General features: G+C 33.9%; 1 protein-coding gene across 6 annotated transcripts in view; it reads right to left on the bottom strand.

Moving 5' to 3' along the window:
• LOC126972073 (O-acyltransferase like protein-like) overlaps nt 1–23,151 on the bottom strand; it is a 283,177-nt gene that overhangs the window by 36,432 nt on the left and 223,594 nt on the right. For 4 of the 6 annotated variants that reach the window (XR_007731041.1, XR_007731040.1, XM_050818653.1 and 1 more), the window contains exons 2-8: nt 13,653–13,792; nt 12,219–12,558; nt 10,526–10,634; nt 9,235–9,322; nt 7,254–7,420; nt 4,295–4,486; nt 1,558–1,728 (exon numbers count right to left, since the gene is read on the bottom strand). The exons of 1 other annotated variant lie outside the window; for it this stretch is intronic. Coding sequence is in view for 2 of the 5 variants with exons in the window: in XM_050818653.1 (XP_050674610.1) it covers nt 1,558–1,728; nt 4,295–4,486; nt 7,254–7,420; nt 9,235–9,322; nt 10,526–10,634; nt 12,219–12,558; nt 13,653–13,792 (1,207 nt within the window). In the remaining 3 variants the exon portion in view is untranslated. Of the gene's footprint in view, nt 1–1,557; nt 1,729–2,087; nt 2,143–4,294; nt 4,487–7,253; nt 7,421–9,234; nt 9,323–10,525; nt 10,635–12,218; nt 12,559–13,652; nt 13,793–23,151 lie in introns of those variants that run through there. One more of the 6 variants, XR_007731042.1, reaches the window with a different exon arrangement.

Raw genomic sequence — 23,151 nt, forward strand, 5'->3', positions numbered from 1 at the left:
TACGCTTTCACCGCATCTTCAGGGCTCGTAAAGCGAATTTATACCTCGAATTTTATCTTTAGTTCTTGGAAATAAATAAAAGTCGTATGGCGCCAGGTCAGGACTGTATGGCGGATGACGCATTATCTCGACACCTGCCATAGTCAAATATTGAACAGTCCGTTTTAGACAACAGGACATTAGGTTCCAAATAGTTCTAAAACTGAAATTCAGAAAAAGTTTTCATTAGCAATGTTTCTAACTGGCCAGTTCTAACATCTTCAGTGTTACCCACGTAATAGCAATATATGCTGTGTAATAAGGGGTATTAAAACACAAATGTGGGTTTATCTTATATATGTGATGATAATAGTATCACATGAGTGTTTTGATACCTAATTATCAACAGTTGCATACAAGACTTTATCTACACCCATGATATGAATCCTCTATAAATGATTCTGAAACAGTTCATCCAATGTGGTGTGATTATGAATACGGATGATATAATGTTATACTGAATTTCATTACTCATTTGGATGATGTTATGTTTATTAGGATATTGGGTGTTTTAATGTTGGCAATAAGCTAACGTCAGAATCTTTAATAGAGGATTTAAAGTATGGGTGTAGATAAAAGTTATATACTAATTATTTTACCATTTTCCGAATTGAGACGCAGTCTTTCCAAATTGTATGAATTCGCTACTGTAGCATACTCTTATATTATGTAAATGATTAAATGCGTGGAATAGAATTATTACTTTGTTTAGAAATACCAACCTAAAGTTGTATTTTATATTAATCTTAAATAAACGTGCTTATTATTTTCAGTCTTACTCTTAAATATGTCTTAATAAAGATGATCTCAATATTTATAATTTTTAAAAAGGCAGAATATTTATTAAATGCATAAAAGGCATTTATTTTCTCAAAATTGATTCCTTTAGAATTCTTTTTGATGTCATTTCTTATACTACTAGATACTTCTACCGCTTCGGAAACAAATGGCGCTCTGAGAGAGAAGAAGCGGCGCAAGAAACTCTCCCAGCAATCCTTTTTTTGCGCTCTTTTCAATAAAAATATACAATATTGTACAGTCATTTCTATCGCTATAAAATAATCACAATCTAGTCCCAGGCTGTCCGATCATTTAGATATTCAGCAGTGGAGTAATAGGATTTACGACAGAGCCATTTTTTATAAAACATTTAAATTTATTTATAGATAATGCCTGAACAGTGGCTAGGACTTTATTGTAGAAGTGTATACATTTACCCTTAAAGCTATTATGTATCTTATGAAGCCTACTAGAATTCGTTACAAGCAATCCCTTATTTCTAGTGTTATAATAATGAAAATCACTATTAAGAGCAAATATTAAAAAGACTTCAAAAGTTTTGTTACATATTTAATAAATAAGTAAATTGTTTTTTTTGTGATTTTTTTCAGATAATGTTTCTAGTATTTTTTAGTTCTCGAAATGTGTGATTTCTTAGTCTATGTAAATAAATGAAAAATCAATGATCCTATAATCAATTGCCGTATAAGTGTAATATTTTTTTTATAAATAACTTACTCTGGATTAACCATAATAGTAGCTTCAACATCTTTGAACCACACATGTAGAGCTGGTCCAACCAACCCGATGAGGAACATTATGGTAAACGCAAGGCTCCTGAAACGGGTCCTGGTGGCCAGATAGATGAATAACCCGATGGCAAATAAGTGGATTTCCACTGAGATATTCCTGGAAACAAATCAAACATAATATATATATATATATATATATATATATTATACTGGTGATATACAAATTCAAATTCTTATATTTTTATTCATAATAGGATTTAAAATCACTTATTATATACTTGTACTTATACGTCAAAAACTACCACCCATTCAAATGAGACTGCCTCAGACCTGAGAAGAATGGGCGCAAGAAACTCAGCGGGCTTTTTTTTTAATATAAAATATGGATTACAATGTGATATCGTACAATAAACATTTATAATTAAAGAGCCTGAGGGTTTTATTCGTTATTTACTTATTCGTTATTAGTCGCTTTATTCCCAGTCCGCCGTTGAAAATCGTTTATGCTATAATAACCTTTCCCACACAAACATTTTTAACAATTCTTTTAAATTTCGTAACACATTTGTTTTGTTCCCCGTGTTAACATTATGAATGTCACAGTTTCTATAAAATTCCTCAATGTGCTTATGAACATACAGAACATTATCAAAAATGTATTGAGAAGCAACAGTCAAAATGTTTATTTCTTTAAATTTTTCTCTTAATGATTCTTTAGAAACTAAGTTATAAATCGCGCGAATAGCCCTCTTCTGCAGCACAAAGATGCTATGAATATCGGCCGCACTGCCCCATAAAAATATACCATAGGACATAATACTATGAAAATAACTAAAGTATACTAATCTCGCCGTATCCATGTCAGTAAACCGTCTAATTTTCTTAACCGCATATGCTGCAGAACTAAGCCTATTCTCCAATCCTTGTATATTGGGCAACGGCAATTTGGAATCAAGAGTAATGCCAAGAAATACAGCAGATTCCACTGGTTTTACCACCTCTCTATTTAATAAAATATTCGCATCTACATTTTTGACATTTGGCGCGGTGAATTTAATATATTTGGTTTTATGACTATTTAACAATAAGTTATTGGCGCTAAACCAGTACACGATGTCATATAGAGCATTGTTTACTTCGTCATACAAAACTTGGCTTCGTTTCACTTTGAATATAAGTGAAGTGTCATCCGCAAACTACACCACTTTGTGTTTTTTTTTCTACAAGGTTAGGTAGATTATTTATATAAATTAGGAAGAGGAAGGGTCCAAGAATAGACCCTTGTGGTACCCCCATACCGAGAGGAGTCCCAGGAGATCTCCTGCAATTCACCTCGACCCTCTGAATCCTATTATTTAAATATGAGATCAGAAGATCGAGTGCAGATCCTCTTATACCATAACGACATAGCTTCCTGATCAGCGTTGAATGTTGAATACAATCAAAAGCCTTAGATAAATTCCTCCCAGGCCTCAAAAATATTTCTGATGAGTTCAACAGCTGCATCCGTAGTCGAGCGTCCCCTAGTAAAGCCAAATTGTTTTATATGAAGTAAACTTTTAATGAAGTTTGGCTTAAACTAACACTTAAGCTATCAGTTAATCCCTCAGGTAACAGATACCAAGGTAAACTCAAAATGAGGTGGAGTGATGACCTTCTTACAATGGCAGGTCAAAACTGGCTGGAGAAAGCACAAAATAGGGAGTTTTGGAAAAAAATACAGGAGGCATATACCCGGGTGGGAATAAGATTGTAACATAAGGAGTAACATTAGATTAAGGTATAATTTTTTATGTTACTTATTTCTGTTATCTATATCTCTCTGAATCGAATCTGTTATCTACATAGTTCTTAATATACATGCTTGATAATATTATTGCTATTATAAATACCAGTTAATATATTAGTTGCAACATCATTACATTAATATTCTGAGGAATATAATTAACGTGAGTTTTGAACCATTAATGGTTTATCTGTCTAACAGCAATTACTTTTAAATAAATACATCGATTTTCATGCAGTTGCTCTGACCCTATGAGATACTTTGAAGCACCAATTGATCAGACCGAAAATGACGGAGAAATTCGAAAAAGTCACTTTTTTTCAATTTGTTTCGTCAACTAACTCACAAACAAATTGATTGATTTTGACCGGCCTGGTGGCGATCGAAATGGTTATTTAATGTTAAGAGCTGATTAGTTTTGGAATTGATTGAAGCCGTTCAAAAGCTATTCAAAAATAAAATTTTTGATAAAAATTGCATAGTTTTTTAAAATATTTCTTAAAATATATTCTAAATTGTATTCAAAATCTAAGTTTGGTCAAGCCCTTTCGAATAGCGTCAACCGCGATGAATTTGGTTTAACCGTTCAACAGTAATATGAGGTTTACATACATCACATACACACACATATAATATATACATGCGGAAGCTTCCTAGGACCTCATAACGTCGAGATCTGATGAAAACTCGATTTTCGAAAAACGGGGTGAAACCAATAACTTCCCGATTTTCGAATTTATTAATTGAAAATTTTCACTTTTCTTAGCGGAAAGTTGAAAAATACATTGAGTAGAGAACCTCCTCCTTTTCTGAAGTCGGTTAAAAAAGAACTGGCAAAATCGGTTCAGTCGTTCAACCAATACAACGAATGGATTCTCCATTCAGATATATATTGTTCACATAAGAGACGATAGTTGACTCTTGACACCAGACTTACCAGGTTTGATATAAGCAGGTTCTATTTTCCGTATCTGGCAGAAAGATGTTCACGAACAGTAGATGAGACCACCAGTATCGCCGACAATCGCTGACGGCCGGACTAACGTAGTAGTTCCACAACGGACCATTGCCGAGATGGCGAAACCACGTGGTTGTGAAACCGAGGATCATCATTAAGGCGGGCAGAACCCTGTAAAATAGATAAGAATATTAATAATTTATTTCGGATTCATTCATGCATGAGATTACATCCATATTTGTTAGTACAACTTACAAAATAGTGTTAGTAATAACTTATTAAATCACATATATAGAAAAATAAATAAAATAATATAACAAGCTGGTATCGACAACGATACATTCGGAACGATACGATAATACTCCGAATAAATCGCAACTATCCTATTCTAAAAAATGTTCGAATTCCTTATCGTTTATCGTTACCATAGACTAATATTTTGATTTTTTTACGATATTAGTGTGAATGAAATATGTTCAAACCTAAACATTATCTGTGCTATGTCGCTATTAAGTGTCAAAAGTCAAAACATAGTTTAGGCGCTAAGGACCATGCCACAATCTGCACCACCAATTTGGTATCATTTACACATAATGTAAATGCAAAAAAAATATGTAATGAATATAATATGACCATTTAAAATTGAATAAATAATACAAAACTTGCGGATAATAAAATATAAAAAAAAGTAACTCAACCCTTCTCGTCGACTTCCTATTTCTCAGGCGGCCATTTGCATTATTTCTACGCATAAACGATCAACAAAATGACTTATTAGTAAAAAAATCCTGTTGAATAGTAAATCACATATAATTTTTTCAATAATATTTATTAAGTATGTATATTGTATGGCAAATATATCTATACAACTTGAAACGATAATAGCATCGACAGCCTAGGAGGTGTCGTTGTGATTATCGTAAAAGTGACGTTTGATTATTTATGAAATTCGAATATTCGTCTCTGACATTTTCAACTAAGAGTAGGGTTAGGACCGATAATATCGAATAATGTATCGTTCGTTCAATCATCGTTTCGACATTGATTACGATGTACTTAACTAAGATTGCATTAGTCGTATCGAATCCTACGATACGACTAATGCCACGATTTATCGAATATCGATTTTAGGAGTAGGCCCCCAGCATCGGGGAGTCCCAGCACCGGTCTAAGAGCGTGCGCAGTATGCGTGTTGAACAGTCGCGATTGCGCGGCGCATGGTAGAAGCGCACCGCTTACGCATGAAGGCCGCAAAGCCATCTGTGTGAGCTGGCGTGAACATAGCAGAGGCGCTGCAGATTATTGTAATAAGCAGAGCAAAGAGAATATTTGATCCTCCACGTTTAGGTCTTATTTTACTCTAGATAATTAATTGATCGTAAGTGTGGTTCTGGTTCGCCTAAACTTTCATTAATGGTAAAATCACGGAATGAAACCTAGACCCCATTATGTAAGATTCAATGAATTTGTATTTTTTATATTTAAATTCCCCCTAAAATTTACAAATATAAATTATTGCGAGTCTTATGTATCAGGCGTTATCTTATATCGGTGACAATGGGTTAAGTTAAATAAGGTAAATTCTACGCCGAGGACTCGATAGAAGAAACACGTTTCTTCCGACACTGGTCTACAATTTCACGAAAGAGACCTGCATTCCCAGGTAGAAACGGCACCTCGATGCGTGCCTGAGGTATTCAACTTATCATTGAGGATGAGTGCCACAATAAGCTCGTTAACACCGGCTGTGGCGTCTCCTTAGTAGTACACCCTTTGATGATGAGATACATGCCATCCAGTCCCCTCGACTACTACGTCTAAGGAAACCAGGCTCACCATACAATTTTATGTTTGAACGGTACTTTAGGTATATCAAATCAAATCAAAAATGCTTTAATTTCCGTAACAATCAATAAATTTATGTTGAAATGTAAATGTTTTTCTTTGAACTTTGAAGTCCAGTGCCATAATTCAGGTTTAATATACCTGTTGCATGCAGTTAGTTGCTATTTTAACCGCCGCATTGAACTTGGGTTTTGTTCTAGCACCGATTGTTGTACAAAGTTTCATATGAAAATATAATATATGCTCTGTAGTATACATTCGCACTACTCTTCTGCAGTACAAATATTGTATTAATATGGGCAGCGTTACCCCACTGCATTATACCATAGGACATAAGACTATAAAATAACTAAACTAGTCGCACCGTTGTTTTATATATAATATTTTTAACCACGTATGGTGCAAAACTGATTATATTAGCCAATTCTTCAATATGAAGGCCCCATTGTAATTTGAAATCCAGAGTAATGCCAAGAAATATAGCAGATTCCATTGGTTTTATCATCCGTTTAACAAATAACTTGCATCAACATTTTCGACATTCGGTGCGGTAAATTTAATATACTTCGTTTTCTTTCTATTTAAAATTAGATTATTACCGCTAAACCAGTAATGTTGCAAAAGTTCAGGTTTAACGTGGAGCGAAAGCCGTTGTGTAGTCACGTGTTGTAGCGTCGTCGGTCCTTCCCTCCCTTCCTACTTGATACTTTGAGGTTCGAGTCACGGCAAACTTAGGCTCACAGTTGGTTCAAACTGGAGATGAATTGACAGGGACAGGGTTAATTGGTAACTGTTAGAGGAGAAAACTGACAAGAGGCACACGGACCTCAAGAGACACTCTGTACTCAAATCAGCAATAGTACTATAGATTCAAGATAAAGAGCTAAATTATTCATTCAATCAGTGTTCTACACTTTTACATATTTTATTACAGACTTAAGCGCTACTAAATAGTTGATGGATAGTGTTTTAAGGAAGATAAACCAATAAAATAATTAATGCAAATAAATTTGTAAAGTTATCTGAGTTTGGGAGAGTTTTTAAGAAATAAGTCAAGAAATAAATTTTCCGAAAATTACTTTTAAAAAGTTACCTTCCCAATCTATAAATCAATGCCATTGGGAATATCATCCAGGATTCAGAAATTTGCTCCGCACCGATTTGGAGTGCATGGGTGAGGAGACATCCTGACATCATGAAGTAGACCTGCATCAGGGTTGGTCCGCTGAACACAACTTGGTATGACAGCTTCTCAAGGTTCTAAAACATTGATAATAGTTAAGATAAAATATTTCTACTGTATTAAATCATTCTAATGTTTTTCCAGACATTGCATTTAAATTTGATAGAAGGACCTGGTATGATCTAAAGCATCGAATAGTTCGTAAAATGATGAAATATTTCGCGTTGATGTAGAAATACTTTGAATTCAAGAATTTAGTCGAGTGTTGGGGCAGACCAGTGAGTGACTTTTTCAGCCAGGATACCGGCTCTAACTGACATTTTTTTTTATTTAAATAAGAGACAAGTCGAGCAGGACGTTCAGCTGATTGAAATTGATACGCGTTGCCCATTACAATGCAGTGGCACTCAGGATTCTTGAAAAACCCAAAAATTCTGAGCGGCACTACAATTGCGCTCATCACCTTGAGACATAAGATGTTAAGTCTCATTTGCCCAGTAATTTCACTAGCTACGGCACCGTTCAGACCGAAACACAGTAATGTTTACACATTACTGCTTCACGGTAGAAATAGGCGCCGTTGTGGTACCCATAAACTAGCCGGCATCCTGTGCAAAGGAGCCTCCCTCAGGAGCACTGGTAAAATGTAAACTGGTTTACATTGGTAACACAGTGATGTTTTTTCAACTGTGAAGCAGTATTGTGCAGACATTTTGTGTTTCGGTAGGAAGGACGCCAAACCTAGAGAAAACACTGAGCTAACGAGATTCAATATTTTATGCCTCAAAGTGACGAGCGCTATTAGAATTTGAGAAGGATCCTGAGTGGCTTTGCATTCTAATGAGCAGGTCATGTCACTTACCATCAGATGAAGTTCATTCTCATTTTGTGACTTTTTCCAAAAAAATCTTGTTAAGGCGATGTTAAGAAAGATAAGTTTATAAACACAGTAGCAGAAACTGAATATTCATGCTTGTGGAACAAATTCAAACCAATGTTTCTGAAACAAGCCGCCAAACACAAAAAAAATGCTTGCGTGTAATGTTTAGGCGCGATTGTAACCCTAGTTATTTATGCAACTGTTGTGTAACAAGGGGTATTAAAACACGAATGTGGATTTATCTCACGAGGCGAAGCCGAGTGTGATAATAGTACCACATGAGTGTTTTAATACCTAATTATCAACAGTTGCATACAAGACTTTATCTACACCCAAAATATGAATCCTCTAAAAGATTCTGAAACAGTAAGCTTACTGCTAACATTAAAGCCAGTCCTAGTAGTATCCTAATATCATCCATTACTGATTATATACAAATAAATTAAGTATTAATGAAAGAATTCTTTATTTTGATATTAATTGACATTTTGTATAGTGCAATAATTAAAATTCACTTGAATATTACGTTCTTTTGGAAATTAATCGCTCATTTTTTGTAAAGAAAACAATAAAAATATCGAAGAAAAATGGCGGGGATTCGAATAACCTACTTTTTTTGTGGTGTGGAATGCGCGTAAACCAAAATGTTCTTTTTTTGAAATTCATACAGATGCCACGCATCGAGCAATAAGAATGTGGCTGTCTGTTAAAACTCTTCGAGCATGAAGGGAATGAAAAAAAAATAGGAGTGTTGTTATGAAATTCAGTACAACATTACAACACTCTTTTGGATGGTGTAATGGTTATTAGAACATTGGGTGTTTTAATGTTGGCAATAAGCTAACTGTTTCAGAATCTTTAATAGACGATTTAAAGCATGGGTGTAGATAAAATAATTAACCTAAGGAATAATTAACAGATATATTTATTAGGTGATATTAATATACGATAAGTAAAAGTTTGAAGACTTTCGTTTACGTTAATAATTAAAATTATAGTATAGAACCTTACCATTTCAAGATCTCGAGGATTGTCAACATAAGTAAATGACATAAACCACATTACGTGCACCATGATTATTAATAATGTTAATATAGTTCTGTGAAAATAACATTACATAAGTTATTATAATAATTATTAAACAAAATGGCAAGATAAAAAAGGTATAGATATAATTAAAACGCTCATAGGACTCGGTTTCACACTGCGCTAAAAGGCATATCAGGCGTCTATTATCTCAAATTAAATTGATGTTTTTGAAGTTATACTTCTTTAGCGGCGTTATGAAAAAATGATTGAAGTAAAATTTTAAGATGCGCTCGCATCACTGTAACACTAAAGTAACAGGTTGAAGTTGGTTCCTAAAATTTTCTAACGTTTGCGTCATTCTTGGGCAAAGGGTTCAAGCCCATACAGCCGTATTCATTATTTAATAATTAATTGTCACAGCCATCTATGCAAGATTTTTACAAAATTGTTCTTTGTTTAAATGTAGAATAGCACGAGGAATAAATTGTTTTAATGATTTTTGCTTCTTTAGGCAAAGAAGTATAACTAATAACTATAATCTTGCGTGCATACATAGGTACACAGACTTTTTTTTTATGTAAGAGGAGGCAAACGGGCAAGAGGCTTTCGTGACGGGTGAGGCAACCGCCCATGGACATCCGCAATAACAGGTTTCAAGTGATGCGTTGCCGGCCGGTGGGAGTATGCTCTTTTCTTGAAGGTCCCTAAATCGTATCGGTTCGGGAAAACAGCAGCCGGTAATTGATTCCACGAAGTGGGTGTGTGTGGCAAGAAATTTCTTGCAAAACGCGCGTTTGTGAAATACCAGACGTCGAAGTGATGCTGATGGTATTTTGCATTTTGACGTAAAGTACAGTGGTGGAATTCGGCCGCTGGAATCAACTCAAAAAGCTCCTCTGAGCACTTCCCGTGATAAATGCGGTAGAAGATGCAGAGAGAACCCACATCTCTACGCAACTCCAAAATATCAAGCCGATCGGGGATGACTTGATCGTCGATGATTCGAGCCACTCCTCGTTTTATGCGGTCGAATGGAAGAAGCTGGTACTGGGGAGTGCCCGCCGAGAAGTGAGAACAGTACTCCATGTGAGGCTTAATTTGTGCTTTATATAGTTGCAGGCGGTGGCTTATAGTGAAGTACTACCTCGCCTTACTGAGTACACCAAGCTATTTAGAGGCCAGCTTGGCCTTCTCTTCAGCCTTATATTTTCTGAAGTAAATTTCATACAAAAGAAAAACAAGAATTCTATTCATACAGTGCAGATATACATACCTTATTACGTGTAAGCCTTGAAAACTTCTTAATCTTGGATCTTTCTGCTCGTTTGAGATAAACTTGTTCCAATTTTGTAATACAGAAAAACTTAGTAAATATTGGTTACCTAAAAGTTTAGTATTGTTTTATTAACAAAGCATTTGCTTAGATTATTTATACGTCTAGGTAGACTATGACAGCTGTAAAACGTCGAAAAAAAAGAATTTAGAACTAGACTCTATTTTGAGCAATTCACGCACACCAACACAAAGTATCATACAAATCACGAGTGTAAGACGTAGCTTGTCACGCACACTAAGCTAATATTAGTAGTAGGGATTCGCCGGTTCTGGCTCAGAGTAGTGGGGATTCCCCGGTTCTGCCTCCCGGGTTCTGGCTCACTTGTTCGTGATGCCTACTAAAAAAAATGTTTGGTGTCAAACTGGGGGGTTTTTATGTATTTCCGAGTGATTGTGCTGATCCGTTTTTCGATATCTCATATAGTTTCAAAGTTAGCTTTTTAAGTTAAACAGATCCATACTCATTACTAATCAGTGGTAATTAACCTAGTAATTGGTGAGCGACTCAATGTCAATTCTATGAATGTGATAGATGTAATTAGTAAATTAAAACGACAGTTTTGTGCTGTTTATTATTAATGTTAAAAGATGAATAAAGATAAATAAAGTATATAATAAAACATCGTTGCAGATTGTATCATTTTCAAAATATTTGATGAAATCATTCAGACTCTTCTTATTAAACAGTACTCGCAACACATGCTGCGGTAAATGAATTCTTTACTCTTGTAGTATTGTAGATACACATTCTGCAATTGCTTTGTAAAAACCTAACTGGAATCTCTGAGCTGGAAGACCATATGAATCGAAGTATTGTCCAATACCCCGCTCATCAATGTGTATTGCAATTTGCAACCCAGTGACAGCCTGGCTTATTTTCACTATCTACATTGCTGACAATATAACAGGGCGTTACAACGTGTATCGGTTTGCTGCGTAAACATTATTTTGAATACTGAGATCAATTTTCTTTATATAATACTGTATCTCGATTGTATTCATATTAGTATAGAATAAGGTCATGTTAGTTGAGGGATTGAATATTTGTGTGGTTCATGTATCTTAATCATGTATTTAAAAGTTAATGGATTATAACTTACAATAAAACAAAACACAAAACAACCCGGGAGGCAGAACCGAGGAATCCCCACTACTCTGAGCCAGAACCGGCGAATCCCTACTACTAATATTTCTGGCCTGTTTCAATCAGTTGTATAACAGCTAGAGACTATCTATACGTGTGAATAATCTAAGCGTATTTGTTTGAAATAAGTTTAAACTATAGACACATAATATACAAGTGTGTATGTTTGATGAAATAATAGTGTATGAGCACAATTGTCTTTACAATATTGACATTTTCTTTGTTCACAAATCGCAATTTCGACGTATAGCGTATACTGAGTACAGTTAGATGCATCAGTCCACACATACTGAAACTAAATAAAGGTGAGAACATTTAATTAGGGTTTGTAAAAAAAACTTTAATTTTAAAAACATCAATCATAATTTCTGGTTACAGGATCATCCTGCCACCACATTTGGCGCCCATTCGCGAGCATGACGCTTGCATAACCATCACCTCCCTCGACCATATTTTCGGGATGGGAACGACCCGTCCCGAGTCATACCTGTATTTTCATTCTTTTTTCTATCCAGCTGCATGTCATACAAAGTGCCAAAAATATTGAGCAGAACTATTATTAATATAATAATAGTAAATATCCAATCTCCAATATCCACATCTACATCTTCCTGTCGTTTAGAATTATTGCAATAATTTATTCTTGATACTTTTGTTTTTACTTTATATTCATCGTAGATAGTTTCATTAAGGCATTCCGAAAGGACTATCTTTAGGTCCTCCATGTTTAAATTCTTGATGTTTTGTCTTCTGCAACTTCTCGTGACACAGATCCCTCGCTCTATGATTGAGTGGTTAAATCGTTTCAGCTTATTTGCGGAATACTTCTGCAAATAAAATTATCGCAAACAGTAAGCGAAGTATTTAGCTGTTTTAAGGGTAAAATACTGGATGTGTTTTGGTCGAGCTTGAAAACAAATAAATAAAAGAATGAAGAATTATAGAGATTCTGCATTAAGATGAGAGGTTAAAATATGAGTTTCCTGTAAGGAAGTGATTACCATCACCCAACATGGGTCTTGTAATGTCGCAACAACAGAAGCAGTGCATGTAACTATCATTAGATAGTTCCCCGTTCCCAGTTTGAACAGGATAGGGCATGGGTACCACAACGGTGCCTATTTCTGCCGTGAAGCAGTAATGTGTAAACATTATTGTGTTTCGGTCTGAAGGGCGCTGTAGCTAGAGAAATTACTGGGCAAGTGAGACCTAACATCTCTAGTCTCAAGGTGACGAGTGCAATTGTAGTGCTGCACAGAGTTTTTGGGTTTTTTTAAGAATCCTGAGCGACACTGTGTTGTAATGGGTAAGGCATTTCAATAACCATCAGCTGAACGTCCTGCTCGTCTCGTCCCTTATTGTCATACAAAAAAATACGTAATGGTGATAGTTATTAGTTAGGCAGCAAGAGTTATTCAAGGCAAGCCTTGACCCAAGAATAGCCGCAACAAACACAGTAATTTATTTATTACGTCGAATACAGTATAGACATCACAAATATATATCTTTACTTTTATAAAGTTGACTTCATATATTTTTTTTTTGTCGATCAACAATTTAAACAGGAGTCCAGTAAATCGTTTCTGTGGTAATTTTTTTTCTAGTGGTTGATGATTGAATAATATTATACACATTACGTACGTACAAATTAGGTATAATGTTGTTCTGGGACAGTGGCCATAAACCAGTCTATACGGTAATCGGGTGGAACGAGGATTTAATTCAATGGTCCTATTAAATAAATGATAATTTTGTTTTACAAATTTACACGCTACAAATATATACATATTGGACAATGTCAAAATATTTAACTTTTTAAATAAGTCTTAACCTGAATAGGTCGTTGCAGAAAAATTAAGCTAGATAATATTTATAAATTACAGAATGTAGCAAGCAACTCATCCACAAGCTCTCCACTTACTGTGATGATATTTGTTACGTCATTATCAGGCTCTGTTATGACATCCACAGCAACAACACAAAACACACCGTTTTCGCTGGCCATGCATTGTTCATAGTTATCTAGTTCAAATAGCGGCGGCATACGGAAGTACTCTGTAACTAATAACAACATTAAATTACGACTGTTAGTTCGTTTCAATGGAATGTTTTTGTTAGTTTTACTAGATAGAAATAATATCGCATTTAAACACCGATGTGTTTATCAAGATCGCAACCCTAAGAAAAAATGGGCCGTTTGGTAATTTTGAAGCGTGGCTGGATACAATAAAATAAAGATATCTATACTAATATTATAAAGAGGAAAGATTTGATTGTTTGTTTGCATTGAATAGGCTCCGCAACTACTTGACCGATTTGAATAATTCTTTCACTGCTGGGATGCTACATTATCCCCGGGTGTTGTAGGCTATATTACATTTTCAAAAAATTAGGGATCTCTACTAAAAGTCCAGTAATGTAACCCTAGGTGTAAAAATACGTACGCGAACGATGTCGCAGGGTATCAGCTAGTCATGTATAATTACACAAATTATATTGAGAAGCAACACTTAAAATGTTTATTTCTTAAAAGTGTTTTGATTCTTCAGGATCTAGGTTATAGATAGCGCGAAAAGTCCTCTTATGCAGCAAGAATACGGTATGAATATCAGCTACACTGCCCAATAATAATATACCGTGGGACATATTATTAATACTATGAAAACGTGCAAGATAAACTAGTCGCGCCGTATGTATGTCAATTAACTGTCCAATATTTTATCCACGTTTGCAGATCTAAGTCTATAAGCCATTCTTTCAATATGGGGGGAGTATAATAATAATATTAAAGTCTTTTTACTAATTTTCATTTGATTTTCTATATTTTGGTGTTAGTATGTAGTTAGTTATAATGCGTGCAGTATGTTAGTTTTATTTCATAATTTCAAATGGATCCCAGTTGAGTAAAGGCTTCCTCCATTCCTTTCTATTTTTCCCTTTTTCGGGCCAGTTAGTTCAGCCAATCTATATAATGTCATCGGCCTGTATAATGTCTGCCCAAATTTCTCTTTCGTGCAGGTCCCTTCCGTGTTGTGGTCTGAATGGTCCATCTAGCGTCTATTAGTCGGGAAATTGTAGTAGACCGGCCCATTGCCACTTATGAGATTATATGACTTATGCCTTACAGTTAGTTTTGTTGTCTTCCTTATCTTTTGACTGTGTACCTTATTAATTTTCCTTAATTTTAGCATGCTTCTTTCCATTCCGCGCTGATATGTCCTAATTAAATGTTGTACTTTTTTGGTAAACACCCTGTTTGGCAGCCATATAACATGGATGGATGAACACAGGTTTCCATTACCGTTTTCTTGAAATCACTGTAGTTTCCTTTTAAAATTTCCTTTTGGCTTTCAAATTTTTTCCAGGCTAGATTTATTCGTCGTATTATTTCCTCTTCATGACTTATTTTATTGAAGGATATTAGCTTTCCTAGGTATATATTATATTCCTTAACAAGGCCAGTGTTTGTGTTCCGGCGCTTATTGGTACTGATAGAAAGACCATTTGTCATAATTTTTGTTTTATCAAAATTAATTTCAAAGCCTACTGTGGCCCTTTCCTCATGTTACTATTAACCATATTTGCTTTGGGTTCTCATTAAAGATTATTATATCGTCGGCAAATCTAAGATGACTTAAGAAATCTTTGTTGATCTTAATACCTCTATTCACCCAGTTAATGTTGTTAAAAACTTCTTCTAGTATGGCTATGAATAATTTAAGAGAAAGGTCCTTGTCTAACTCCTCTTTCAATCCTGATCTCATTTTCTTCAATTTCTAATTTAACTTTGCAAACGCCATTGATATACATATATATATATGTATATTATGAGGGTCTCCTTGTTTGTATAACAGTACTATTTCTGAAATATTCCACTGTAGTAAGATGTGTTATTATGGCGGGTATTCTTATTCTAATTGCTTCCTTTGTGATTCCATTCGGACCAGGACTTTTATTCAATTTCATTTGTTTTCTGTGTTTAATAACTTCTTGCTCTTTGATTTCCATAACATCAGTGTAGGTAAGATTTGAGTAGGGTAAGATTTCATTTTCTTTGTGTCCGTCTGTACATTTATATAGCTTCCTGTAAAAGTCAGGATCCTGTTCTAGTATGTCTATTCTTGAATTTGTTTTTATTGGTCCCGTACTCAGTTTTTGTATCCATTTTTTATGTGATATTAATTCCTTCTTTGCCCGTTTTGTAATTCTATATTTAGCCAGATTTGTTTCTATTATTGTGTTTCTACATATTTCGCAGTCTTGTTTAATTGATTTTACCATTTTTTTATTGATTAAGAATAATTGTATTTGCGATTCCATGTTGATTGAATGTTGAGTGTCAAAGATGTATTCGCCCGTGGTCTAAAGTGGAGCGTAGCGGTCTGTTTAAGCGAGGCGTAGTATTGCGTAGGTCACTGCTTAGCGGCGGATACTTCATTCGTAGCTGGTGTAGCTCGGTGACGTACTCTCAGCTCTAACGATGTTGTATGTACTTGTATGTACCGGATCGTGTACTTGCCGTGCTCTGAACGAAGTGCTCGCTATAAGACGTCTTGTGTGTCGTAGGTCATGGTTTTTTGTTTATTCACTGCACTGGTCTTGGAGTTTTAACTGTTTTTGCAATTAAATGATAGTTTTAGCACTATTTATTATAATACTGTGTGTTGACATAAATAATACGTATTTGAGTATTTTACACTTTTTTTATTTAGAGAAACTGTTTTTAGTAATATAATTATAATTTATTCACGAAGCGAAAAGAGACGCTGTCTACTCTTTTGGCGCGCGCGCACTTTTCCATGTGGGGAGTAATTAAAAAACTACCAATAATTCGGAAATGTATACTTCGGATCTAAAAAGAACGGGTGCAAGAAACTCACGCGCTTTTTTTTATACAATTTAGCTATAATCTAATTTTAAATTATTTAAATTGCCTGAATTGTAAATGCCATTTAAATGCCATGAAATATAGCAAATATTCCACCATCAAAGTCAAATAATCCTTATTCAATTAGGCTTACAATGATCACTTTTGAATCGTCATTATAAATATTTCTATTAAATAACTGAATCTACAATATTATGTTCGGAAAAAGTACGTGAGAAGAACATACAAGAATCTCAACGGCCACTCTTTTCAATCAATAGAGTATTTTACAATTACTGTAATATACAAAACAAATTTGTTTCCAATATATGAATTGTCTTCAAAGTTATAAGCGTTTTTAATATCAAATATTTCATAAAAAGTAATAAAGAACAAATTATATAAATATAAATTATCCAATATTGGATGCATCAACCTTTAGAGCTTGAACTCATTGTTTGTGTAAGGATGCTTCGTGAACATGATGGTCGTGATTACTATCATAATTTTTTTTATTACTATTACTCTCCGTTTAACAAAACATTCACATCTACATTACTTTCATTTGTCACGGTAATTTTTATATATTCAGTTTTCTTACACTATGAAGTATAGACATATAAGTAAACATTTTTAAGACTAGGCAAAACTTGAACAAATAAAATAATAGGACTTCCGGATTCGAACCGGGGTCTTCTGCTTTCCGGATCAACCAATGTCCCATCTGAGCTATTATAGTCTTGTATATAGTGGCGAAATTTACCTTTGCATTAAAATGTTATTGTAGCTGTTTCTCACTAAAACACGGATAAAACTACATTTTTTTAAATTTAAACCTAGATTAAAGCTAGATTGATTTATCGCCCCTGTATACTAAATTTTATGAAAATCGTTGGAGCCGTTTCCGAGATTCAGATTATATATATATATATATATATATAATCTTCAATTCCTCTATATATATATATATATATAGAAGAATTGCTCGTTTAAAGATATAAGATATTGATAATTTGTTATGTTTTTTAAAGTGATAACTCCCACTTCTGGGATTAATTGGGGTTGAGCAGGTTAGTAGTTGTAGTGACTGTAGATGAAGCCACAACCTGAGAATTAAATTAACTAGAATAATTGACTAAGTTGAAGGAGAGTTCGCACGGAAAGCGAGAGGTCGCGGGTTCGAGCCTCGCATCGTTCATAAAATTTTGTTTTCAAATTTTATTTGTGTAAAATATAGATGTTTTATAAACTCAAGGTTATTGGTACTAAGCCAGTGCACTATGTCAGATAGAAAATATTTTACTTCGTCATACGTAACTTGGTTTCTTTTCACTTCGAATGTGAAATGTTATTCGAAAACAATACTTCATTTTTTTCCTACAAATATAACTATCCGACAATTTTAATTATTTTTAAGCGACTTCAAGAAAGGAGGAGGTTCTCAATTCGTGAGTGTTTTTTTTTTATGTTTGTTACTTCAAAACTTTCGGCTGGGTGAGCCGATTTTGATAATTCTTTTTTTATTTGAATGCTGGTGCTTCCCGTGTGGTCCCATTGTAATTTGGTCCAGATCTGACATTAGCATCCATGAGAAAACTATAAAAGTCTTATATTTGCTATACATTCGTATAGCAAAGTGGATGACGAATTTACGAATAACTCATTATCGCGCCAACTGCTTTCGATGATTCTTTTTTTATTGGAAAGGATATACTTCAAAGATAGTTTAGTGAGAGTTTCGTTAGGTTCTGATTACGGAATCCATGACAAAGTAACGGAACTCAATTCTTAGGAGCATATTAACGATACTCTGCCGAATATTTTTAATGCTATCCGGATATTTAAGTCACCTAACATAACATAGTTATGGTCAAGTTATTGTCGCAGTGCATTAGATAAACTCATTCGATACAAGTTTCGATTTTTGTTTGCTTGTCAATGACATACCCACAGAACAGGTAAATCTCTTTATACTGTTCTGTGGACATACCCAAGTGGCACGTTGTGTCCTACGGGTAAAATAAATATCTTTGAATCTTTATGAAACTAAGGTATTTAAAAAGGTGTCTATTTACCAAGACTTGAGGTGTTGGTGCAGTTGCTGCTCCAACTTTGTCAGTCCTCGCATAGTAGCATCTAACAATAGTTTAATTTACATGATTAATGTAATTGTTGTTGTAACTGTTTTAATCAAAATAAATAAATAAATGAACACTTATGTATTTTACCTAGATCATTTATGATAAGATAGATAGATAGATCATAAGATATGACTGCTGTGAAAACGTTGAAAAAAAAATGAGTTAAAACTACCACGGAAGAGTAAAAAAAATAAGGACTCCGTGTCACCTTACATATCAGTGAGGCACCAAAACAAGCCGGTAAATGTGTAAATACATAGCCCCACGCACATACTTACACTAATACAAGCCCATCGTCCGCCTTTTTGCGATTTGCGTCGCAACAAAATATTTTAAAAATACCGTCGTGGGTTGTGAAAAATTGTAAAAACAATACTTTAAAGTATTTGTGGATATATGATTATTTAAAGGAGAAAAAATTGTGTAACTAGTATACCCCGTAACCGCACACACACTAGTATAAAGGTGCTTCACTTGCTAATATCACGGCGCGGAGTCCTTCTTTTTTTACTAGTCCGTTCACAACTCCTAGTTCACAACTGTCATATCTTATGATCTATCTATCTATCTTATCATAAATGATCTAGGTAAAATACATAAGTGTTCATTTATTTATTTATTTGATTAAAACGGTTACAACACCAATTACATTAATCATGTACATTAGTACTATTTTGAGTGTTTTTTATTGGTTGTCTAACAGCAAAAGTCTCATAGACGAATATTATATTATTATTTATAGTTGGAAATGTAATTCGAGATCAAAAATGTAAACTATGGTGTTGCCAACTGAAAATTCAAACCTTGTCCATTGTGCGTGTGGAAATATAATATCATTTAAAATTTATAATTAGTGCAGAATGAATACATAAAAATGAATCTTCAGTTTACTGCAAGAACTCAATAACGGCAAAAAATCATTAAGTACAGGTTAATAACTGCGCGAGTATCGTTTTGACGAGCTCTAAAAAATATAAAAACTCACGTATTTCTAGCTGTTCTAATTTGGAAGATATTACGTATGCATAAAGTTGATAATTACTTTTTTATAAAACTCATTTATTTCATTAATTCGTGATTTTTTTATTATGACATACGAAAATCACTTTAGTAGGAAACTTGGTTAAAATTCATTAACCGCGCTTAATTACTTATTAAGAACAATAATGTAATAATAAGACACATTAAACAATTTTAATTGATTCTATCAAGTTATGGCAATCATATTAAAAATAGTTTTTCAAAAAATAATTTTTTTTTTTTTATGATTGATCATTGCTCTTATAATAAAGTAGTAAATTCATTTTTATATCGATTAAATCAGTTGGTACCTTATGATAGAATTCATTATCCCTCTATTTTTATTTAATGAATTTTGTTATCTTAAAACCCATAGATAAATATTCGTGTAATAGCTCAGGAATGAAACGCGGTGTCGGATAAGTGCAACAAGGTATAACGCGCGGGGTGGGCTGCTTCAACCGGCCGACTCGCTCGGTAACGGTCACTAAATTTAACTTAACTAAATTAATCACTTAATTAAGTTGTGGCAGAAAGCTGAAGCTATATAGAACGAATCGGTGGAATATTGCATAATCAAAGTTGCTAGATGCCAGAAATGCTTACGCCACTGGACAAGCAGCGTCGAGTTTCGTAGGAGTTTTTGGACATCTGTGGCGATAATCATGATGATATTTTCATTCGAAAACGAATCATGGATACTGATCCAGGTTCGTCGACCAAGCAGGTCATCAACCGACAACCAACATGCTGTCACCGCCGAAAAAGAGATAACGCGCTCCTATTTCTGTGTCAGGTACAGATAAGGTTATGATAATGAATGGCTATAACCATGTCTACAAAAATTGGCCTTAAAATATATATTAAAGCTGCAAACCTCATTTTCAAAAATTAAATATTCTTACATTACCGTGCACATATACATATATTCGAAATATGTAAGTTTGTAAGAAAACACCCAAATCTATACACAAAAATCATAGACGTGCCCCGGCACAACATACCTCGCTATAAAAATAATCTTATGCAAACTAACTCTAAATTAACATTATACAATTCCGGTCCCTACCCAATGTCAGTTAAAATTTATAATAAGTTACCAGAACACTTAAAAGCCGAAACCAATATTAAAAAATTCATAACCTCTTTGAAAAAGTTACTTTTGTAAAAATGTTACTATTCTATTGATGAATACCTAGAGGAAAAATATATTTGAATGTCTGCCCCTGTGTCATTCATTGTTATGCCTTATTACGAGGTGCATGTGGGCCCCTTATTTTTATTATATATATTGCAGACATAATTAAAAAAATAAAACACTGCAATTATCAAATCTACGCTGATGATATACAGCTATATTTTTCTTTTTCGCCACACGAAGCCCAACAGGCAATAGATATTATAAATGCTGATCTTCATGAAATATTCATGTGGTCTGAAAAAAACTCACTGATTTTAAACCCGAATAAAACAAAATTTATGATCTTCGGCAATTGTAACGGCTTAGAGTTAATTAATGAATTCAATGTAAGACTACTCATTAATGATAAGGATATCGAACGCGTACAAGAAGTTCGCAATCTTGGGTTGATAATGGATGAATCCTTAAGATTTGAGAAGCATATAAATAAAGTCATTTCCAACAGTTTTTATAGATTAAAAGTTTTGTACCAAATTAGACCATTTACAACCACAGAATTGCGCATACGTCTTTGTGAGGCTCTTGTTCTATCCAAGTTTAACTATACCGATACAGTGTATGGTCCGAGGCTGCTTGGCAGAACAAGAAAGTCAATACAAAGAGTACAAAATGCATGTTCTCGTTTTTGCTGGGACATACCGGCCCGACAACACATTTCTCCATACCTCAAAGAAGCAAATATTTTAAATATGGATGCTCGTAGACGACTTCATTTAGCCACGCTTCTTTTTGGTATTATTATGACAAAAACGCCAAAATATTTATATATTAAATTGGAATGGCTAGGTCACCGCAGCCAGTTAAATTTTGAAACAAGGCTCGCATTCAATGTCCTGTCAGTCCCACTCCATCATTCCGCCTCTTTTAGAGTAAGTTTTAGGTACAGTGCCACCAAGTGCTGGAATGATATACCACCACCGTTTCGCAATCTGAAGACTGTTGGAACTTTCCAGAAAAAAGTTAAAAATCTCATCCTTACGTCTATTTAAATTATTAAGTATCTGCTTACAAATTATGTGCATAAGTCCTACATTATAAGATTTATCTTATTAATAATACATAATGGGATCGAAGTTTTAGTTTGTTTCTGCAAATATTTCTAAAATTACTATTATTTTAATATTTATGTATGTATGTATATTTATGTAATATTCTGTACAAGTAGAAGCTAATTTCAAATTATCATCTTTAAAAATAATATTATGGAACCTTTAGTAACTACTATTGTAGGGGGCTGCTGAAAATCAGCGCTGTGTTGGTATTATTCCAATGCAGCATGACACTGAGGCAGTTCCTTTTGATAACAATAACTGCTACATAGTATTTTTAAATTAAGATAATCGCTATAATATTATGCATACATTTGTTTCATTTTTTTTATCATTTGTATATTTTAATGCTAAGTATAAGGTTTTAATTATTATTTTTTTACCTCTAAGTCTTTTTTAGTTGTATTATTCTGTGTGGTTTGTGTTTGTTATTAATAAAGTTTTCATTCATTCATTCATTCATTCATAATTATTTAGTACTACAATTTTGTTTAGTAACTAAGTCGCATGTACCGCAATTTAATTAAATAAATAAATAAATTACTAGAACGAAACATGGGTCAATGAAGGTATGTATATATATAAGACATACCTATACTATAGTATACATTTTTATGTAGCGGTATATTGAGTACCTTATATTTGCAAAAAAGTGAAAATGGAATATTTTGCTTTTAAACAATATTGAGATTTTATGATTAGAGTTAATAATATTATATGTGGTTTGATACGCAAATTAAATCTCTTAAATACGCCTTCTTAGAGGGTTATACCACAGGCTATTATCTCCAGCCGGAAAAGGAAGGCGTCTTATAGTATCTCATATAGGCAGCGAGGACGGTTTTGTAGATGGCGCATTATTGAAAACTCGCTCATTTATACAAGTGGTTAAAGGGCATACTACCAAAGCTAAAAACCAATTCAGTATTAGTTTTAATGACCCTTACCACCCCCGAAGGTCAGAATCAAACCCTACCTCCCCCTCCTATCCAAAAATATAGGTTAAGAAGAAAATATGACAAAATCTTAGATAGAAATCATAAGAAGAAAAAATCAAATTATCAAACTTTTACTCTGGACAAGTTGGCTGCTGAAAATAAAATTTATAATAAGATTAACCAATTCCGATTCGTCGTCATCAT

This window comes from Leptidea sinapis, chromosome 25, assembly GCF_905404315.1.
Source record: "Leptidea sinapis chromosome 25, ilLepSina1.1, whole genome shotgun sequence".
NCBI classification, from domain to species: domain Eukaryota; kingdom Metazoa; phylum Arthropoda; class Insecta; order Lepidoptera; family Pieridae; genus Leptidea; species Leptidea sinapis.